Here is a 23,185-nt window from a genome sequence, read left to right as displayed (position 1 = left end):
ATTAGTCCTGGGAAATCAACACCCATCCCGACTAGTCATCGACTGTATTACATATTCCTAAAGCAGGATTTAAAGATAATTTTACATTTCTTCAGCAATCGCTAAGCAGCAAAAAAGGGCTTATTAGAATGCAGGAAAAGTGTGCAATACAGATATGGTGGCGGTTTATTAAAGCTAGAGCGGATGACAGGCTCCCTCTAAAAGGCTGTACAAGGGCAGCGGATTTTATAAGGAAAACCTGTAGACCGATTCCCTTTAATAATCATTCTCATAGGCCCCATGAAATTACGATAAAAATACTTTTGAGTTTTGAAGCCCGTTGATTACAACACAAACAGCCCCTGAACAGTCAGAATCATCATATTTTACATCCATCAGCCCAAAAAAGCAAACAAATCGAGTATTCACCGAGCAGACGCTGTTTCGATACAGTCTAGTGTTTATTGTATGTTATGGAAGGTACACTTGAATTTCAAAAAGTTAAAACATATAAAAGTGGTTAAGGGAAAAACAATGTATCAACATTTGATAAATGCATAAGAATGTCTTCTCATACCATATAGCAGGGTACAATGGTAATGTTAATGCCAACATAGCATTGTGGAAATTAGTCTAAAAAAAGTTATACTATGCTTTTTACAAACAACATTTTCTGCTGCTTAAAATACCATGAAGGAGATCTGTCTTATCGAGAAGTGTTCCTTAGCTTTATTCGGATATGAAGGGAGATGCTTTTGGGGGCGCGGGGAAAGAGGAGGGAAAAAACAAATGATGCAATTACTTCACAGAAATCACAGAATCACCTGTCCAATCCATTATCGATAAGAACATAAAAGGTACAGATTATAATTCTCCCTATATGAAATAATTTACACACAGATGTATGTCACCTATACCACCATCTAAAATAATCACTAAATACATTTTTGAAATAAACAAGCAATATTTTGCATGATCAAATATCAAAACAGCCAAAAAGTAGTGTTTGTGTCTTTTTCCCTCTAGTTTTGATTCTTTGCAAGTAACTGTCCAGAAACAAAAACTTTTTTATATTTATTAAAGATATATATATATTTTTTTTTTTGTCGATTTTTATTTATTTCTTTTTTTTCAATATTGTAGTGAAGTGCAACCAACCAAGCTTATCTGGTAGTACAACTGCATAAAGAAACCACTGGTCAAAAATACAATGGAATGGGGAAAGAGTTTTAAGTCATAAAACAGTTTTTTTTTTTTTTTGTATTTTCTTTTCCAAACCATTAAGCAAAAGTACTCCACAGTTTTCAGAAGATGATGATGAGCCGATACATACTCGGGCACGCCATGTTTTCAGAGAGCAAATATTTATGCAGAGGACGTTACACTTTGCTTGTAAACTGCATGGTAGGCGTTTCTCAGTAAGACGTATGGGAAACAAGACTCCAGCAAGTCCATGGTCAGGAACGGCGACTCTTGTACAATCTGTTAGGGAATACAAAAGGGTCAATATGAGATGGAAACAATATCGCTGAACACTATTAACCTAAAACCCCCCATACACTTAAAGAGATTGTCCACTACGTTTACATTGATGGCCTATCCTTGGAATAGGCCATCAACGTCTGATCGGCCAGGGTCCGACACCCGGCACCCCAACCGATCAGCTGTTATTGGTGGGGGCTGGAAGTACTGCACATCCACCTCCTATAGATTTGAATTGGAGGCAAATGTACAGTACCCTGCGGAGGCTACTATAAGTAGACGCAGCAGATCGGCAAGTAAGTACTTCAGGCCGGCCGACACCGATAACAGCTGATCGGCGGGGTTGCTGGGTGCCGGACCCTGGTCGATCAGATATTGATGACCTATCCTAAGGATAGGCCAACAGTGTAAAAGTAGCAGACAACCTCTTTAAGCTAAACGCTCACCTGACTCTCCGTAATCCAATACCAGAATCCCCTGGTCGCGGCTTATCTCTTAGGCCACGGCCCCATTATCAGTCTTTTTTCTCAGGAGAGGGAGACAAAACCAGAAGTGGGTGATAAATGCAGAATTGGTGACTTGTTTCTATTATACCTTTTCTCTGTTTGTTCCTCACCTGGTTTTGGCTCCAACTCCTGAGAAAAAATACTGACCAAATACTGATAGTGGGGCTGTGGCCTTCGAGAATTAAAGGATCAGCAGTCCGAAATCAGACATGCTGAATCTTTATCTCCTCTGACATAAAATGTCAGGGCCCCCATACAAATTAGATTGTCGGCCAAACTAATTAATATTGGTGGGTTCGGCTGATGTAAATCAAATGTATATGGGGGCTTTAAAATCCTGAGTTCTGCCGCTATGAGACATCCATGTTTCACTGTGATGTGTGTAAAGACAATAGGTCTTCTAACCTGAACAGGGCAGCCTCATATATGTTCATGTGTCCGTTCCGGACACAAGACACGGATGTGTGATACTGAGCCTTATTTAGATCAAGCCTTATCCAAATGACGACCAGTTGCCTATTTGAGCTGAACACTTGTCAAAATATATTGTACATGGTGGGGATTTACAGTTGACCAAAATAACCAATTTCTTGGGTTGAAAATTAACAATGATCCATCATTTTGGCAGATTGATGGCACACCGTCAGCATCAAGAGAAATTGCCTAACGTTATGGTCAGATTGTCGTTCCACCAGAGAAAAAAAAAATCTTTCCTGAAAGAACATATTAGAGTATTCCTAGAAAGATTATTCATTTTTTGCCCAATGAACATCTACAGCCAGTGCCAGTGCCTGTAATGACCAACATGGACTAAAAGGTATATGGCTGTGACGATCTACCAACTGTTCATCATATGATCGTTCACTCAATCGTTGTTCAACCATCAAGCTTCTTCTATCTGCTGTGTAGACTAATAGATTAACCTGCCATTGTCCTGCAATATGGGTTTGGATTTTTTTGTTGCTTTGGTTGTCTTTATCATTGAGATGAATTTGGACTGAGCTACTAAGAACAGCTGGAGGTCCAAAATTAAGTCTTATGAAGCGGCAATAATGGAAGGGCCAGGAGCCACATTTATAGGGAGTGCAGCAGCACAGATTAAATGTTCAAACCAAGCACTTGATGTAGCCTTGGCGTGGCCAAACACTTCAGTGAATCTTCCCACACATCTCCACCATTCTCTTGCTCCTGTAGAGCCAGAGTTGTCAGTCAAGGAAGAGATGGGTGGAGATGGATGCAAAACAAGCAGTTGGGAAGGTTCTCAAACGTTCGACCACACCAACGGGGCACCGAGCTCCTGTGCTTGGATTAAACAGTAATTTTGTTCCTATAACACAAAACAAAACCACTAGAAAAAAACTAATTTCTACACATTATGTGAATTCACAAGAAATCTGCCATGGTAAAATAACTTCTCAGAGTTCATTGCTTACAGTAAGGCTATAGTACAAATGTTCTGCCATATCTCTCTACGTCTTAACTTACCATATCTAGCAGCAGATAAACAGATTCCCTGTTCCTTGTAGTCGTTTTATCTGTCTCTTGGCCGATTTTCAGCAAGCTAGATGATGCAAGCTGTGAGAAAATAACAGAATGAAAGATGATGTCGTAGAGTGCTACACCGTCACAAGCAGATATCATGCCTAACATTCACCTGATAATCCATCGCTACATTACATAACCCCATGAGAATGCAATGCGCCCAAGGCAGTGCGTGGTCATGAAGACACAAAAAGCCCTAAATGCAGAAGACCTCTCACTATAATGTCCATAGTAGTAATATATGATGGTGAGGTCTCAAGACAATAAATACAAACAAATGTTTCCAAGAAACTTCAAGTTTTACCAACTTCTATAAATCCGTTTTCTACATATAAGAAAGTCAGATGACAAATCACGAAACAACAAAAAATAAATGAGAAAGTCCCCGAAATATCTAAAAGACAAAATATATACATACAGCCAGGAATTCTTTAAGACGATCTTCAATGCTTCCTTTATGAATAGTAAACAAGGCTGCGGCAATCTGGTTGATGGCCTTTGCCAGGCAATGGATGTTATTGCAGTGACCTAAGAACCAAAAACAAGCCGGTAAGACTGTGTACAGCCGAGAGGTTAGTCAGCGCAGTCTGCAGGATTACTGGATCTCAGCGAGATTACATTACAATACCTTCTATGGCCGGGCTGTATTGTGACATGACGTTACTGGCCAAGGTTGGCAAAGAAACTGCCACAAACACCATGAGAAGACAGGCAATCTTGTATTCCTCCTCTGGACTGATCGTTTCTGGAGGGAATCAATAGGAAACTATTTCAAAGATCTGCTGTTCTGCAAGCACGATGCCACGTCTAGCACATTATAAGTTCCTATTAAACGTAATAGGAGGAAATAGAAGATTCCCATAATAACTATAATGAGAGCTTTTCATGTGAACGGACAATGTACATTGACTTTTTAAACTCAAAAACTGGCAGCTATCGTTTTAAATAATGTGCAGTTTTCTAGAACAGCATGCCTTTATTTTAGGTGTATATAATAAAATAAAGTTTAAGTTTCCAATGGTGTGTTTTTTCCTATGTGAGTTTATTTGAATAGAAATTCAGGATACTTATGTTTATTCTGTTTTCTCTCTCTATTCTCTGACTCAGGGCAATGGAGGTAGGGGCTTAGTAGATGCCTTCATATATTCACTTTTCTTTAAAATTTATAACCTCTACTATGGCAGACAGAAACTTTAGCAGTACTATGTATGAGGGAATGTTTTCTGCCTCAAGATCCAAACAGCATTCTTCTATGCAGGCACATTGTACTGGTACATAGATATATTTTGCGTCTCTATCTACACACACAAATATATATATTATACAGTACAGGCCAAAAGTTTGGACACGCCTTCTCATTTAAAGATTTTTCTGTATTTTCATGACTATGAAAATTGTACATTCACACTGAAGGCATCAAAACTATGAATTAACACATGTGGAATTATATACTTAACAAAAAAGTGTGAAACAACTGAAAATATGTCTTATATTCTAGGTTCTTCAAAGTAGCCACCTTTTGCTTTGATGACTGCTTTGCACACTCTTGGCATTCTCTTGATGAGCTTCAAGAGGCAGTCACTGGAAATGGGCTACTTTGAAGAACCTAGAATATAAGACATATTTTCAGTTGTTTCACACTTTTTTGTTAAGTATATAATTCCACATGTGTTAATTCATAGTTTTGATGCCTTCAGTGTGAATGTACAATTTTCATAGTCATGAAAATACAGAAAAATCTTTAAATGAGGTGTGTCCAAACTTTTGGTCTGTACTATAATTATATATATATATATATATATACACATATATATATATACATATACATACACACACACACACATACACACACACACACGCACGTGTATATATTATATATACACAAACACACACACATATATATATCATACACACATGCATGCCTACAATTCTTATAGTACTGTAGTGAAACTATAGGCATTCATAAGAACAGCGTAGTACACGACATACCAGATTTTTGAGATGACAGTGCAACAACCAGGGCTGGGTCTATTTCACAGGGTAACCCGGCTGCCGATGACAATTCGTACACATTCATTGCAACCTATAAAACAATATAAATACAAGTATTTTGAAGGAAATCGGTCACCAGAGTAATGCCCCTGTAAGATATGCCAAACACTGCAACCTCAGACGGTCAGTGGGGGTGGTTTGCACAAGGGTGGTACTAATAAAGCAGGGGCAATGCCACGTCTTTGCATGTATGTGAATATGACTGAGGAAAGGTTGAAGTGTAACATACAGCAGGGAGATCTAACAGGGCCCGATGTAGGACAATTTACCTTCATGTCCGTCTCCCTTGGAATGTGATCCTTGAAGTCTTCAACAGAACTTACAAGGAAAGGAATGTGGTAAGATAAGACCTGAGAAAGGAATTGAAGAAGATATCAGCATGCCAGGCATCAGTAGATAAGACATTTTACTATGCATTTAATAAGCTGGTAATTCCAATGATCAGCTAAAATACCAGACATGATCTACAAGGCAGTCTGGGGTTTTCATTGTGCAAATCACAAACTGGAGGCAGATGAAAGCATTCTGCAACGCTGGGAAACATTACATTTCCAGGACATCATCTTTTCCTCTCTCTTTACCAGTTTCTCAGCTGCACCAATGACTCATTCACAAGATGCCACAGGCAATGGTTATCAGGAGTGAGCAAGACATCCCTGATGGGTTTAGGATCTTATTTCAGTTAACACTTCATGTTGTAGCAGTGGTACCGGACCATTATTCAATGACAAGATGACGGATTGGCCAATTCTTTGCTTATTCAAAGACCAAGTAACACACACAGGTGCATCTCACTAAATTAGAATATCATCAAAAAGTTAATTTATTTAAGTTCAATACAAAAAGTGAAACTCATTATATCATTACACACAGAGTGATCTATTTCAAGTGTTTATTTCTGTTAATGTTGATGATTATGGCTTACAGCCAATGAAAACACAAAAGTCATAATCTCAGTAAATTAGACTAATTAACAAAAAACACCTGCAAAGGCTTCCTAAGCGTTTAAAAAGGTCCCTTAGTCTGTTTCAGTAGGCCCCACAATCATGGGGAAACCTGCTGACTTGACAGATGTCCAGAAGGCAGTCATTGACACTAAGCAAATGCAAAGAAAATTTTGCATTTCATTTGGAAATCAAGGGCCCAGAGTCTGGAGGAAGAGTGGAGAGGCCACAATCCAAGCTGCTGGAGGTCTAGTGTGAAGTTTCCACAATCTGTGATGGTTTGGGTTGGGGAGCCATGTCATCTGCTGGTGTAGGTCCACTGTGTTTTATCAAGACCAAAGTCAGCGCAGCCGTCTACCAGGAAATTTTAGAGCACTTCATGCTTCCTGCTGCTCACAAGCATTTTGGAGATGGAAATGTCATTCTCTAGCAGGACTTGGCACCTGTCCACACTGCCAAAAGTACCAATACCTGGTTTACAAACAACAGTATCACTATGATTGATTGGCAGCAAACTCGCCTGACCTTAACCCCATAGAGAATCTATTATAGAGAATCTATGGGGTATTGTCAAGAGGAAGATGAGAGACACCAGACCCAACAATGCAGACGAGCTGAAGGCTGCTATCAAAGCAACCTGGGCTTCCATAACACCTCAGCAGTGCCACAAGCTGATCACCTCCATGCCACATTGCCGCATTGATGCAGTAATTGATGCAAAAGGAGCCCGGGACAAGTATTGAGTGCATTTACTGAACATACATTTCAGTAGGCCAACATTTCAGATTTTAAAAACATTTTTCAAGCTGTTGTTATAAAGTATTCTAATTTACTGAGATAATGACTTTTGTGTTTTCATTGGCAGTAAGCCATAATCATCAACATTAACAGAAATAAACACTTGAAATAGATCACTCTGTTTGTAATGACTCTATATAATTAGGAGTTTCACTTTTTGTATTGAAGAACTGAAATAAATGTAATATTCTATTCTATTAAATATTAAAATTTTGTGAGATGCACCTGTACACAGCGCTGTACAGAGAATATGATTATTAACACTCATGTACCCAGTAATGTTCCCATTATGTTCTACAGGGAACATTTATGCCAAAAGTCTATTTTACAGTCTATTTTATTTGGCATTCGTATATACACATTAAATATATATTATATACACTACCGTTCAAAAGTTTGGGGTCACCCAGACAATTTTGTGTTTTTTCCATGAAAACTCATACTTTTATTTATCAAATGAGTTGCAAAATGAATAGAAAATATAGTCCAGACATTAACAAGGTTAGAAATAATGATTTTTATTAGAAAGAATAACTTTCTCCTTCACATTTTGCTTTGGTCACAGAATGCTCCTTTGCAGCAATTCCAGCATTGCAGACCTTTGGGATTCTAGCTGTTAATTTGCTGAGGTAATCTTGAGACATTTCCCCCCATGCTTCCTGAAGCCCCTCCCACAAGTTGGATTGGCTTGATGGGCACTTTTTGCGCACCATACGGTCAAGCTGCTCCCACAACAGCTCAATGAGGTTGAGATCTGGTGACTGCGCTGGCCACTCCATTACAGATACAATACCAGCTGCCTGCTTCTTCCCTAAATAGTTCATGCATAATTTGGAGGTGTGCTTTGGGTCATTGTCCTGTTGTAGGATGAAATTGGCTCCAATCAAGCGCTGTCCACAGGGTATGGCATGGCGTTGCAAAATGGAGTGATAGCCTTCCTTATTCAAAATCCCATTTACCTTGTACAAATCTCCCACTTTACCAGCACTAAAGCAACCCCAGACCATCACATTACCTCCACCATGCTTGACAGATGGCGTGAGGCACTCTTCCAGCATCTTTTCAGTTGGTCTGCGTCTCACAAATGTTCTTCTGTGTGATCCAAACACCTTAAACTTTGATTCGTCTGTCCATAAAACTTTTTTCCAATCTTCCTCTGTCCAATGTCTGTGTTCTTTTGCCCATATTAATCTTTTCCTTTTATTAGCCAGTCTCAGATATGGCTTTTTCTTTGCCCTGAAGGCTAGAATCCCGGAGTCGCCTCTTCACTGTAGACATTGACACTGGAGTTTTGCGTGTACTATTTAATGAAGCTGCCAGTTGAGTAGCTGTGAGGCGTCGATTTCTCAAACTAGAGACTCTAATGTACTTGTCTTGTTGCTCAGTTGTGCAGCGGGGCCTCCCACTTCTCTTTCTACTCTGGTTAGAGCCTGTTTGTGCTCTCCTCTGAAGGGAGTAGTACACACCATAGTAGGAAATCTTCAGTTTCTTGGCAATCTCTCTCATGGAATAGCCTTCATTTCTAAGAACAAGAATAGACAGTCGAGTTTCACATGAAAGTTCTGTTTTTCTGGCCATTTTGAGAGTTTCATACAACAAACAAATGTAATGCTCCAGATTCTCAACTAGCTCAAAGGAAGGTCCATTTTATAGCTTCTCAAATCAGCCAAACCGTTTTCAGCTGGGCTAACATACTTGTGCAAGAGTTTTCTAAACATCCATTAGCCTTCTTACACAGTTAAACACAATGTACCATTAAAACACTGGAGTGGTGGTTGTTGGAAATGGGCCTCTATACACCTATGTAGATATTGCAATAAAAACAAGAAACGTTTGCAGCTAGAATAGTCATTTACCACATTAACAATGTATAGAGAGTATTTGATTCATTTAATGTTAGCTTCTTTGAAAAAATGTGCTTTTCTTTCAAAAATAAAGAAATTTCTAAATGACCCCAAACTTTTGAACGGTAGTGTACATACACACATATACATACATACACACGTATATATATTATATACACACACACACATACATACATACAGTTAGGTCCCGAAATATTTGGTCAGTGACCGAATCTTTGTGATTTCAGTTCTGCAGGCCATTATTTTGGATTTAAAATGAAACAACTGAGACCTAATTGAAGTGGAGACTTTCAGGTTTAAATAAACGGGTTGAACAAAAATATGCTGTGAAACATTTATGAATCGCAACCATTTTTCTACAAAGCCTCCTCATTTCAGGGGCTCAAAAGTCATTTGATAAATAAAAAATTAACATTTTATTTATGGTAAAGTTAAATATTTTCTAGAGAATCCTTTGCAGGCATTGACTGACTGAAGTCTGGAAGCCATGGACGTCACCAAACGCTGGGTTTTCTCCTTTGTGGTGCTTTGTCTTAAAGGAAACCTGTCAGCAGGAATGTCCATGTTAAACTGAAGGTATGGGCATTATGGCGCTGTCATACTAATTTAATTCATACCTTTAGTTTAAAAATCTGCATGCTGGTTTTCGTTAAATCTTAATGCTAAATGTCAGTGCTTCGGGGCGGGAGTTGTGGGCAGGACTGTGAGTAGGGTCAACAGCTCAGAGGGCTCAGCCACGGCCCCTCCGCTGCAATAATTTGAATTTCGGATTGGCGCCGTCTTAGCTGTGGGCAGTGCTCTCGCTGGTGGAATGGCGACGGCGCATGCGCAGATAGACTTCCGGCAGTCTTCAGGAGAATGGCGGTGGAGGTGGCGCATGCACAGAATGAGATCTCGGCTCGCCAATGTGAAAGGCATGCTCGATGGGGTTGACATCTGGTTATTGACTCAGCTATAGCAGAATATTCCACTTCTTTGCCTTAACCTCCTGGGTTGCTATTGCAGTATGTTTTGGGTCATTGTCTATCTGTCCTGTGAAGCACTGACTAATCAACCTTGCTGCATTTGGTTGAATCTGAGCAGAAAGTATCGCCCTTTACACTTCAGAAGTCATTTGGCTGCTTCTGTCACATCATCAATAAACACTAGTGGCCCAGTGCCATTGGAAACCAAGCATGCTCGCACCATCACACTGCCTCCACCATGTGTTACAGAGGTTGTCGTCTGCTTTGAATCATGAGCCGTTCAAAGCCTTCTCCATACTTTCTTTTTCCCATCATTCTGGTACAGGTTGATCTTAGTTTCATCTGTCTTGTGAATGCTTATTTTTAAGGCTGCTTAATGGTTCGCAACTTGTGGTGAGCCCTCTATATTTGCTCTCATGAAGTCTTCTCTTTATGGATGACTTAGATACTGAAACTCCTACTTTCTGGAAAGTGTTCTTCACTTGGGTGGATGCTGTAAAGAGGTTTTCTTCACCAATGAAAGGATTCTGTGTTCATCCACCACTGCTGTCTTCTGTGGATGCCCTGGCCTTTTTGAATTCCCAAGCTCACCAGTTCTCTCATTTTTTTGCAGAATGTACAGTACAGACCAAAAGTTTGGACACACCTTCTCATTTAAAGATTTTTCTGTATTTTCATGACTATGAAAATTGTACATTCACACTGAAGGCATCAAAACTATGAATTAACACATGTGGAATTATATACTTAACAAAAAAGTGTGAAACAACTGAAAATAGGTCTTATATTCTAGGTTCTTCAAAGTAGCCACCTTTTGCTTTGATGACTGCTTTGTACACTCTTGGCATTTTCTTGATGAGCTTCAAGAGGTAGTCACTGGAAATGGTCTTCCAACAATTTTGAAGGAGTTCCCAGAGATGCTTAGCACTTGTTGGCCCTTTTGCCTTCACTCTGCAGTCCAGCTCACCTCAAACCATCTCGATATAGTTCAGGTCTGGTGACTGTGGAGGCCAGGTCATCTGGCGTAGCACCCCATCACTCTCCTTCTTGGTCAAATAGCCCTTACACAGCCTGGAGGTGTGTTTGAGGTCATTGTCCTGTTGAAACATAAATGATGGTCCAACTAAACCCAAACCGGATGGAATAGCATGCCGCTGCTAGATGCTGTGGTAGCCATGCCTGTTCAGTATGCCTTCAATTTTGAATAAATCCCCAACAGAGTCACCAGCAAAGCACCCCCACACCATCACACCTCCTCCTCCATGCTTCATGGTAGGAACCAGGCATGTAGAGTCCATCCGTTCACCTTTTCTGCGTCTCACAAAGACACGGTGGTTGGAACCAAAGATCTCAAATTTGGACTCATCAGACCAAAGCACAGATTTCCACTGGTCTAATGTCCATTCCTTGTGTTCTTTAGCCCAAACAAGTCTCTTCTGCTTGTTGCCTGTCCTTAGCAGTGGTTTCCTAGCAGCTATTTTACCATGAAGGCCTGCTGCACAAAGTCTCCTTTTAACAGTTGTTGTAGAGATGTGTCTGCTGCTAGAACTCTGTGTGGCATTGACCCAGTCTCTAATCTGAGCTGCTGTTAACCTGCAATTTCTGAGGCTGGTGACTCGGATAAACTTATCCTCAGAAGCAGAGGTGACTCTTGGTCTTCCTTTCCTGGGGCGGTCCTCATGTGAGCCAGTTTCTTTGTATTGCTTGATGGTTTTTGCAACTGCACTTGGGGACACTTTCAAAGTTTCCCAATTTTTCGGACTGACTGACCTTCATTTCTTAAAGTAATGATAGCCACTCGTTTTTCTTTACTTAGCTGCTTTTTACTTGCCATAATACAAATTCTAACAGTCTATTCAATACGTCTATTAGCTGTGTATCCACCAGACTTCTGCACAACACAACTGATGGTCCCAACCCCATTTATAAGGCAAGAAATCCCACTTATTAAACCTGACAGGGCACACCTGTGAAGTGAAAACCATTTCCGGTGACTACCTCTTGAAGCTCATCAAGAGAATGCCAAGAGTGTGCAAAGCAGTCATCAAAGCAAAAGGTGGCTACTTTGAAGAACCTAGAATATAAGATATATTTTCAGTTGTTTCACACTTTTTTGTTAAGTATATAATTCCACATGTGTTAATTCATAGTTTTGATGCCTTCAGTGTGAATGTCCAATTTTCATAGTCATGAAAATGCAGAAAAATCTTTAAATGAGAAGGTGTGTCCAAACTTTTGGTCTGTACTGTATCAATGATGGTCTGTTTCTCTTCAATTGAGAGCTCCTTTGAATGCATGTTGTGGGTTCACAGCAACAGCTTCCAAATGCAAATACCACACCTGGAATCAGCTCCAGATACTTTACCTGCTTAATTGATGATGGATTAATAAGGAAAAGGCCATGCAGCCCATTTAAAAGAGCTTTGAGATAATTGTCCAATTACTTTTGGCCCATTTAAAAAGAGGCAGCTACATATTAAAGAGCTGTTATTCATAAACCCTTACTCCAATTAGGATGTACATACCCTCAAATTAACAAGTCTACACTTCAAGATGCAGTTATATAAATAAGTACGGGCTTAAATATGTTTTGGTAAACTGCTAAAATGACAAAACTCGTGTCACTGTTCAAATATTTTTGGATCTACATGTATACATATACACATATTTAATTCTATTGATAATTTGTAAGCGTTAAAGACGTTGCCCAGGAATTTGGTTTTAGAGCTCAACCACATTCACTCCAGTGGTGGTATTTAAGGGAAGACAATATTGTATTATTAGGAAAGGGATGCACGTTTTATGCTTTTTTTTAAATCAAGCTGTATATGAATGGCTGGACAAAGCATTTAACAAGTGTTTATGCATTCAGTTATTGTAATGAAAGTTTAACCAATTCTTAATGGATCCGATTAGGCTACGATATTCAATGTAATCACATGGCTGCATGAAGTCTTGAAGAAGCAAAACAATGGCACCCGAGCATGAAACTTTATCACGGGCATTCCTTTTCATACTTCACAAGCTGTTATATTTTAGAGGACGGGTCAAATCAGAACAGCTGAGGCGTCAAGAGGAGTCTGTTCTGCGCTTGATGTATGTGAGAAAACAGCAGCTCATACAGCACATAATTATACACCTGCCCATATCGAAAAGTCTAAATCTTACATCACCAGCACCGTGTCTGCCTTCAAGGAGCACAAAGGAAGGACTGAATGTGCCTAAACAAGGGTCCTAGGACTCTGCACAGTGAAGCCACAACCCTGTGTCAGGTCCACTGTAGGACATACACCGACAAAGCCTGATCGTCCCTGTTCTGTTAGGGTCCCACAAGGTTATCCATATGGAGATGTAATTTATGTATTTGGCAAAAAACAATCACTAGTCCTCGATCTAAGCACTCCAGGTCACAACGTAACACCCACTCCGTATAGGAATGACTATGTGATTGCTTCCATAAATGTTTCCTCCTAAGTACACATAACAGATGCCCCCATGATGAGCTATTGCATTGGGTCCCGTTAGCCATTTACAAAGAATGAAAATGATAAAACAAACCAAATGTGACCCATTAATTTCTATAAAAGTGCTGTACTGAGTCAACCCTCCCGCGCGCACACTTTCTTGGAAGAGGTGAGTATCCCTAAAGTAGGACACCCATCTAAAAATTGTTTTATGATTGGTCTTAAACTAGGGAATTTAAAACGAAAAGCCATAATGACAAGGACAAAGTAATATTGACTTCTTACATCTCTGAGGGACTCCTGTGCGAGTGAGCGGAAGGACAATATAACTCCAATGATGGTCATCCTCTTCAAGACACTGTCTACAGCTACAAAGAAAAAGAAGAAGATCACGCTGAGCCCAGGTAGACAAATACAATGGGATTTTCTGAATAGCATTAAAGTCACATTTGGTTTTGTTGTGTTTTTTACATCAACTTTACCCTCGTTGATAAGTAATAGACACATGAAAGCACATTATAATGGATTACCAGTGTTTTTTCATATGGTTAAGGTTCTCCCCATAGAAGTCTATGGGAGATGCGCTTCATAATCTTGTGATTACTGTGGCAAAAAAGGGAAGCTGCGGACATGATAATATCAATATAAGAACAACATTTTTCAAGGCTCACTGGATTGAATGCATTTTTCATTCTGCTGAGAAGATACCCAAAAGTTACTCTACATGGCCCAGCCTTCCAGTAATATGTAAAGCACCAATCTCTTCCCCCAGACATGGGTACATATTCCCACCAAGGTTATACAAGCTCAGTAGATGGATTGATGGCAGCTGTGCCGGTATTCTGTCTATACAATATGGGTCCGATTTATCATTTGCATTTTTATTATTTTTTGTCTGTTGGCGTCCGTTGACATTTTTTGTGCCAAATTCTTTAACACTGTTCATGAATTTTGTGTAAAATAAAAAGGCTCTTTTATTCGTTTTGTCTTTACCTTTTTTTTTTTTTAAAGTCAAAAATATCGCAAAAATTTGCGCAATTTAAAAAAAAATAATTAAAAATTCAGGAGTCTGGAGTACATTTGCGCAAAAATTTAACAACGTTTTAAAAAGTCATAATTGTGCATTAATCCCTGCCCACGATAACATTTAAAACAAAACAAAAAAACAAGCAAACACTTAAAATAAACTTTAAGAAAGGCCTAAATTAAAAGGATAAGGCACAAATGAAAATCAAGAGAAAACCTCAAAAAAATAGAAAAAATTATTCATCAGGATAAACAAAATAATGTAGATTTAAAGGGGTTGTCCAGATTAAACAAAACTGCCCAATGGGCGGGATATGTGAATTGAAACAAAACCTCTCTCATAGTCATCAATCGGCACCCACCTAGATGCGACCAGGCCGCTCCATGCAGGGACAAACATCGGTAGTGTCACAGTCGCTCCAGCCAGCAACCTGTAATTGGCTACAGCATTCAGGTGACTTCAGCAGCGCATCATCAATGTTTTATGATGACATGCTGTTCAAATTCACCTGACCGCTGCACCCAATCACAGACTGCAGCGGTTCAGCGGCTGGTCGAATGGTGACATCAAAGCTTTCAGTCTCTGTTCAGGCCACAGAATGGCATGTGCTGGACCCAGGTGAGTGCCGGTAGGAGAATATAATGGAGTTTCTTGCTTTTTACATATCCTGTCCCCTGTGCAAAGTTTTATTTTGCCCAGAAAACCAACCCCTTTAAGAAACCGGCCAATTACAATCTAACAAAACAAATACCAATGAGGGGGTCCAAATTGTGACTGTGGGAGATTCACATGTTTTTCTAGACTTTCTGTTAGTGATCCCACTACATTATAACTTGTCCTGAGCTTGGAACATTTATATACAAAGGGTAAGAGCAATTCTGGGAACTAAATCCGTAGGGACTAGAATATTAATTCTCTGCTCCTCATGGTGATAACTTACAGGACAGTCTTTTGAAAAGTGCCGCCATTTGCTCTGGTTTGTCGAAGCTTGTTCTCATTTGTGTTAACACTTCAACATTTTCCACCACAAGTTTCTGCAAAGTGAAGAGAATAATCTGTTTAACAGACCTGGTTCACTAAAATGAACGTGAAAAGATGATTAATCCTTTAGGACACCAGTGAGAACATGGGTCGTCTCTTCTGAAGCACAGTATGTGAAATCTCTGCTTTGCAGTCCAACTGGGCGTTTCTTCAGAGTCTTCTCTGGCGGTCTGCCCTTTAATCCCTCCCTCCCAGATGCTTCCAATCACAGTTTGGCAACATCTGAGACTGATAGTTTACTAGATCAGCTGCCGAGGAGATGGCAGCTGCTACGGATAAAATTCTATCTAGAAAGGATGGGGAGGAGGAAGGAGGAGGAGTTCTGCCTCTTGCTCCCCCCCCATCTACTAAGAATCTCATCAGTAGTCACTGCCATCTCCTAGCTCAGTAATGGAAAGGTCAGTCTTCATTGAATACAGATTTTACCTGAGAATTTTGATAATGAAGGATCAATTTTGGCAGAGAAATAAGCAAATTTCTCTGTTAAGATATATTACAAAGTTGCTTATTTTCACGTGTGCTACTGATTTATGATATAAAAGTTAAGACAGTTACTATATAAAGGGTTAAATAAAGTAAAAAAAGTAACTACTATACCAAATTACCGAATTCCAAACTCACAGCAGAGGTGCCACAATGATACAAGAGTAAGTAACAGCATGGCTGGGATGGACACTGGAGAGAAGGTGGGTGGATCAGTATTAGGCATCATGCAGACATCAGTTTTTCTCACATACAAGAACAGACCGATTATTTTGATCCGAGTTTGATCTGAGTTGTCATCAGTTTTTCTCATACGTGGAGGAAAAAAAAAAAAAAAATTCTCCACTTTCTTCTATGTGACTGACTGTGACAGTCATCCGAGTGCAGTCCGATTTTTTTCACAGACCCATAGATTTGCATTGCCGATTTTGATCCAATGCTCTGACCAAAAGTGGACACGTATCTGTGATTTTCTGCGGACCGCTGATCCTGAGAAAAGTCATGGACATGTGAATGGTCCCGTGGACTATCACAGCTACAAAGCCCATCCATGAAAATCACAGGTTGCACTCGTATGCAAAAATTGGACGTATGAATGAGGCCTAAGTGAAGACTTTTTTCCAGTGTCCAGATCTGCACATAATAGGTTTAGAAAATTTCTATTGCATCTAAGGACGCACTCAAACAGATGTATAAATTGCAGAGAGATCAAAACACAGTGCATGGACTGACCGGCGGCTCTCCCTACCAGAGCATAACAGCTTCACGCATTTTTATGCAGCTGTCACACTCGGGTGGGGAGAGCCGCCGGCCAGTCCGTTCCGATCGCACTCCGATGTATACAATTGTTTGAGTGCGCCGTTATGTACATCGATCTGCCACCAGAACTCCATCTCCTTCAACTATAAACTCCCCCGACAAGTATGGTAATTTATAACGCTATGCCATTCTGGATGCAATACCTTGAGTTCAGCCACCTGGGAAGAAATGTGCCACATTAGACTTTCACTGAGGAACTTCATGCCATATGGTCCCAGCAGCTCGGAGAGAGCCCTCATTTCTGTGAATCATACAAACAGCAGGGTTATGGTCAGAAAACACAACTTCAGGCCGCGCAAGAAGATAAGTATACAAATTGCTCAGGAATGGTGGTCAAACAAACACATTTCTGGATCCATAATAGAAATAAATATATGTGTCCTCCACTGCCCTGCGCTAAAGAGGATATGTAGTGATATTCCAGCAAAACACAAACCAACACTGGAGAGTATGCCAAAGCTGCTCATATCCTCCACAAGTGAGGTAAGAATGGTCTTCATCCAAGCCCACCCCTCACATTATTCAGGGTGTTAGCGGCCCCCCACTAATTGTGCAGCTCCTCTCACTCACCGGATATGTCAGAGTATTCTTCAGCATTAAAGGTTAGCTCATTCTCGGTGGGCAGGTTTACAAAGGCTTTCATTGCTGGAAAATAAGCTATGTGACCATTGCTAACTTGCCGCAGTAGTGTTTCCAAATACCTAGAAGGATACAACCAAGGTTACACGCTATATAGAAAGCGAGACGTTTATTATCAACTAAATCATTTATTGGTAGAAATATTGGACGACATTTCAAAAGCAGGAAGAGGAGATATAAGGAACCAAAGGCAAGAAAAGCTGCTCTAGCTGCCCATTAAAAGGGTTATCCTTCGAATAGTCATCATTATGGGATCAGTGTAGATCAGACACCATCAATGATCAGCTGTCTGCAGGTCCCCCGAAGGCTGTAAGTGCAGAGTGTATGAGGCCAGAACATCCCAGCTGCAGACACTGCAGTCACCATTATCAGGTACCGCAGCTCATCTCCTACAGAAGCCAATGGGATCTGCCCTACAGTAGCCTAGAACATCCAAAAACAGATGACAGAAGGTCCATGGCCATCGGAGATGATTACTAACAGTAGTGATATATAATTGCCCCATTATGGATGACCACCAATGACAGAGGCCCCCTGAGCATGATTTCTGCCCCAGTCTCACCACATTGAAACTAATAGTAATGTCACACTAGTGTACCTAAAAGCTTCCCCCCTTCTAATATCTTAGGAGCGTACCCAAATTATTCCCCGTTATGATGTCACAGTAAAATGTCAATAATTGCAGACCCCTGTGCAACTATCGTATCTGGGCTCCTCAATTTCCAGCTAATTTGATGACTGCGGGGTGCCGGTCATAAACCACCTCATTCATGGCTCTCACCGGTGAGACAATCAGAAAACAGAGTGCCTCTCTAACCGTATAGACCATAAGAGCCACCATTAACTTTTATAAGACAGCAGCGGGCCCTTTGGCCTACAAGTTGCACATATCATACATACCTTCAACCCTGAGCCTAAAGTTTATGCTGAGGGACAGGTTTTTACGCTGTATGCACAGACCCATTTAAGATGTAAAACGTTAGATGTGACAAGTCGAGAGATTCCCTTCCTATCCGGTTTACTGTCATCTCATAAGGACTTACCAATTAGTGTACAAACTGGTGATCGTTGGCTCTCCATGGCTGTCGAGATGTTGTGTTTGTTGAAGGAGGACATTGTTGAAAACCCTCGTGATGTCAATCTGCACATAGTTTTCTATTGACTGGAGCACCGTCATGTAGGCCCTTACACTAGTTAGTAACTCCGAGGGCTTCGCGATCTCTTGTGTGGCCTGATTGTACATGGTCATACCAACAATAGATCTGTAAGGGTAGGGAAATATTAGCTAAATGTCTGCAAAAGAAATGTCAACATTTAAGCACGACTGGGGGCCAAATACGTCTCTTGTAGGTGCACCAAGTTTGGAAGTTATTCCCCTTCCATAGGATAGGATATAACGTCCTGATCGCTGGGAATCCTACAGCAGAGACCATTACCGATCCAGAGACCCAGGTTCTGAAGAGTCCCATGTAAAAGGAGTAATGATAGATCATGCACACATCCTCTCCATTCATTTTTTGTTGGAGTGCCGAAAGACTGGCCGAATGCTGCACTCGGCAATATCCGGGGGTCTCAGAGAAGGAACGAAGTGGAGGTGCGTACGATCGACCATTACTCCATTCAAATGGAGGTCTTCGGAATTCTGGTTCTTGGGATCGGTGGCGATCTCGGCTGTCAAATGCCTAGGTAATTGGGAATTTATCCCCTATCCTTTGGATAGGGACTAACTTCCAAACTTGGTTCAACCCCATTATCTAAGGGGTTCTGAATTACACTACAATTGGAATCACTCACACTATAATTCCCAAAACCTAAACAGGGAAGCATCTTTATGTACATTAGACAGCAATAAAAAATAAATTAAGATATTGGTGCTGACAATAAATCAATTTTATATATGACGGTTAATTACATGTCATTGCAAATCAAATAAAGATGTTATTACCCTGGACGGTTCGATAATTCTGATACCATAGCGGTCGCCTGTACTAGAGGTACCACACGTCTAGCATCCCCTTAGCACTAGTCAACATTAGCATTTACCTATACAATTAATTACTTAATATTCTCTTTTTGCAGCTGTTGGGTACAACCACTCACTATAAGGAACACGCTGGACAAAACGGATCTGCTGAATTGTGCCCAGTGTAAGGACTCAGGGGGCCGGCACCATGCATCACCCACCCAGGTCCTGCAACAGGCATCACATTGTGAATCAGTTTAATCCGGGCTTTTTCCAGGGATAACATGTTACTTAGATTTCTTTACACTAATTAAAACCAGCAAATCACACTTTTTTCCAATTTCTGCTAAAATGGTTGTGTTGGCAAAAAGAAAAAAAAACGTTTCCCACCTGGATCCAGAGCAGGCCACTCTGTTGTCTGAGCTGAGACAAGAAGAGAAGACATCACCATTCCACCAGCAGTAGGACCGCTGCAGCTTGTGATTGGTTGCAGCAGTTAGGTGACTTGAGCAGTGCGGCATGAGAATATGAGCTGTGGCAGCGATCCTGCTGCTGATGGAAAGGTGACGTCTCCTCTTCCTATCTCAGCATAGAGCGGCGAGCATTGGATCCAGGCTGGTGCCGATAGACGAGTATCAATTAGTTTGTTATATTTTTAGAGATCCATTCCCTTGGGAAACTTTTCTTTTTGCCCGGACTACCCCCCATCTATTTTATTCTAAATCGTGTATATGATTATGCGGAAGCAATTCAGCCTGAGCAGTAGTCACGTGATCTACAAGAAACTGGTGTAAAAGAGTACCGATTGTGGGGGATTTATTACTGAGCCTTAGCCAGTTATACAACTTGCAAATTTTGGTGAATGCCAGATTTACACCGTGCATAATTTATTGAGAGGTGTGCGCCTGCTGTTTAATAGGACCATTGTATGTACAGCTAATCAAGCTTGATTAGCGATATATAATGCACATTTAGTTTACGAAAAGGGACAAATAAGAGACTTTTATTTGCAGGTTCTCGCTCATATTGGCACATTGGTGGGTAATTCTAAATTCTTGTGAAAAAAAAATCAAAGTACATTCACTGTAATTGCTAGTGTAGCGATTCATATGATGGCCAACACACACCAATAGCTACACACAGATGTTCCAAAGCAGCGTATACCGTAGCTATTACACAACTATAATTCTGGAGCAAGGCAAAAAAAAAAAAATCTGATTAATGACCAGTTATTTGGTTAGATTGCTTTATACAGAAATATTTGCTCCATATAGCAAGACACTGCATTTATAAGTGCAAGAATATTGGGCTAGATGCAAACAGTTTGACTTTTCATCTATTTAATGGAGGCTTTTTCCTTAGCCTTCCGCTTACATTCCCGATGATACATTCCAGTCTAAACCTCAAGCATCTCTCTGCTCCATATATAACAGATGACAGACGGGAGACAACCTCTGAATTCCACGTTTCATATTTTTTTTGCAAGTGACACATCTGATGGATCTGCAAATCTACTCTGAGTAGTTAATAAAAATAAAAAATATAAATAAAAAAAACAGTGAACTGCATACCAGATGTCCGACACTTACTTGGTGAAACGAATTTCCAAGTGCGAGGTCAGATATTCTCTCGGAGTGAACGTGTGCTCCCATACAGCCATATTAGGGGCATAGTTAATAGAGAAGCAGAGTTCTGAAAGTGCAGTATGTAGCTTATCTAAACTGGAAGGGAAAAACATTAAATAAATACGATTATGTAAAAAAATGGGATTTATTCATAGCCATCTTTTCTATAATCAGCAGGCAGTCTAGGTGTATATATAGTGTAAACTTCGAGAAAAATACCAGTCCCGACAATTCAACAAACTAGGTCATGTTAAATATCAAAATAAATGTTAATTACTAGTAATGAAAATATTAGCATTGAAAAAAATCATGGTTTTACTCTGTGCAAACAAAAAAACAAATAAAATGGAATGAAAAAAACAAAAACAAAATAACTATATCCATTTAACAGACACAAGTAAAAAAGTAGTTAAAAATTGCTTGGCCTAAAATACATAGAAAAGAAAATATTATTATTTATTGTTATAGCGCCATTTATTCCATGGTGCTTAACATGTGAAAAAGGGGATATACATAGCAAAAACTATTACAATAATCTTGAACAAAATGTGACGGCAACTGGAACAGGAGGAGCGAGGACCCTGCCCGCGAGGGATCAAAATATTGAAGAAATGCGGTGTTTCTTTTTTAACATTGAATGAAAAACTCACTTATTTAGGTCTTAGTCCATTGTGGGAAAATAAAGAAAGTCACAACATTTAATTGCAAAAAAAACCCCACAAACAAACAAACTCTTACTTTGTAACCACAAGTCTATTTTTTCTCATGCTTTCTACCCCGGGTTTTTCTCGCTCAGGTTCTCCTTTCTTTCCGGTCTGCTTTTTTGACTTTTTGTTCACTGCTTGACTGATTGTTTTGGCACAGTGTTTTGGCAGTAGCTAAAGTTGAATAAGGAAGAAAAAAAATTCTTGAAAGCCAAGCATCTCATAATAGGATCTACTAAGGTGGGCAACTCTATCCCAACATTTAACTTGCCAAGTCGTCGTAAGAGAAACAAGTAGCAAGATACAATTCTGAAATAAAGTGGGCAAGTAAAAGATATAATAAAATATATATATTTATTTATTTCTAACACTATATATATATATATATATATATATATATATATATATATATATATATATATATATATATATATTTTTTTTTTTTTTTTATTAGAACAAATTTTTATTATAACAAATACATATTTTTTATTATAACACAAATATTTTTTTATTCTAACATATATATATTAGAACATATATTTTTTATTATAATATATATATATATATGCGTGTGTGTGTGTATCTATATATATATTTTTTTTATTATTATAACAACATATATCTATATACATAGCATACAGTACAATTCTCAAACTTTTCTTTTGTTGCTTTTACCCACATAATGACCAGTTGAATTTCTTTTTATTTATTTTTTTATTTTATACACATTTTTAATGTTTTCTCTTTCAAGAACCATAACATTTAGAGTAGAAGGGCTTGCTTTTTGTAGAAAGAGTTGTACTTTTTGAATGACACCATTAATTTTACCATACAATGTACTGGAAAATGGGCAAAAAGTTCCAAGTGCAGTGAAATTGGTAATAAATAACAAAACACCCAACTGTCACTTTTTTTTTTTATGTAATACTCACTGTGCGGTAAAATTGACTTGGTAACATAATTCTTCAGGGCGGTATGATTACAGCTTGTAAAGTTCTTTTAAATTAAGGGTTGAAATGAAAATTTGGAAATTTGTAGCGAAAAAAAAAAAAGGTAAATGATTTGGTTGATGTTACCATTGCGTCATTGCCCCTCAGTCCACATAGACTGCCAAAGATGAGAGATGAAAGCTGTCAGTTACTCACACCCAGGTCTGTGCTCCAGCACATCATCACTCTGCAGGCAATACATGTCTCACACTGAGCCTGTCCTAAGGTATTGTGGCGGCGTGATCTTCTTTCCGCTGTGTTGTTACCTGCTTAGGATTGGTCAGCATCAAAAAGAAGG

General features: G+C 39.5%; 1 protein-coding gene across 4 annotated transcripts in view; it reads right to left on the bottom strand.

Annotated features, from left to right (window-relative positions):
• Window positions 1-427: 427 nt before the first annotated feature.
• The window catches only part of NCKAP1 (NCK associated protein 1), a 101,223-nt gene continuing 78,465 nt past the window's right edge, over window positions 428-23,185 (bottom strand). For all 4 annotated transcript variants that reach the window (XM_073646782.1, XM_073646783.1, XM_073646784.1 and 1 more), the window contains 13 exons: window positions 21,933-22,072; window positions 21,159-21,290; window positions 18,650-18,868; window positions 17,538-17,668; window positions 17,111-17,208; window positions 15,565-15,658; window positions 13,883-13,965; window positions 5,831-5,911; window positions 5,499-5,592; window positions 4,138-4,254; window positions 3,928-4,037; window positions 3,453-3,542; window positions 428-1,461 (listed from right to left, as the gene is read on the bottom strand). In XM_073646782.1, the coding sequence (XP_073502883.1) occupies window positions 1,345-1,461; window positions 3,453-3,542; window positions 3,928-4,037; window positions 4,138-4,254; window positions 5,499-5,592; window positions 5,831-5,911; window positions 13,883-13,965; window positions 15,565-15,658; window positions 17,111-17,208; window positions 17,538-17,668; window positions 18,650-18,868; window positions 21,159-21,290; window positions 21,933-22,072 (1,506 nt within the window). In that variant the 3' untranslated portion in view covers window positions 428-1,344. The remainder of the gene's footprint in view (window positions 1,462-3,452; window positions 3,543-3,927; window positions 4,038-4,137; window positions 4,255-5,498; window positions 5,593-5,830; window positions 5,912-13,882; window positions 13,966-15,564; window positions 15,659-17,110; window positions 17,209-17,537; window positions 17,669-18,649; window positions 18,869-21,158; window positions 21,291-21,932; window positions 22,073-23,185) is intronic.

The sequence above is a fragment of the Phyllobates terribilis genome, unplaced genomic scaffold, assembly GCF_046119375.1.
Source record: "Phyllobates terribilis strain yellow unplaced genomic scaffold, ASM4611937v1 Scaffold_9__5_contigs__length_417890890, whole genome shotgun sequence".
Lineage (NCBI taxonomy): Eukaryota > Metazoa > Chordata > Amphibia > Anura > Dendrobatidae > Phyllobates > Phyllobates terribilis.
Note: the sequence above shows the minus strand (reverse complement) of the source record. Positions and strands in the feature narration are given on the sequence as shown.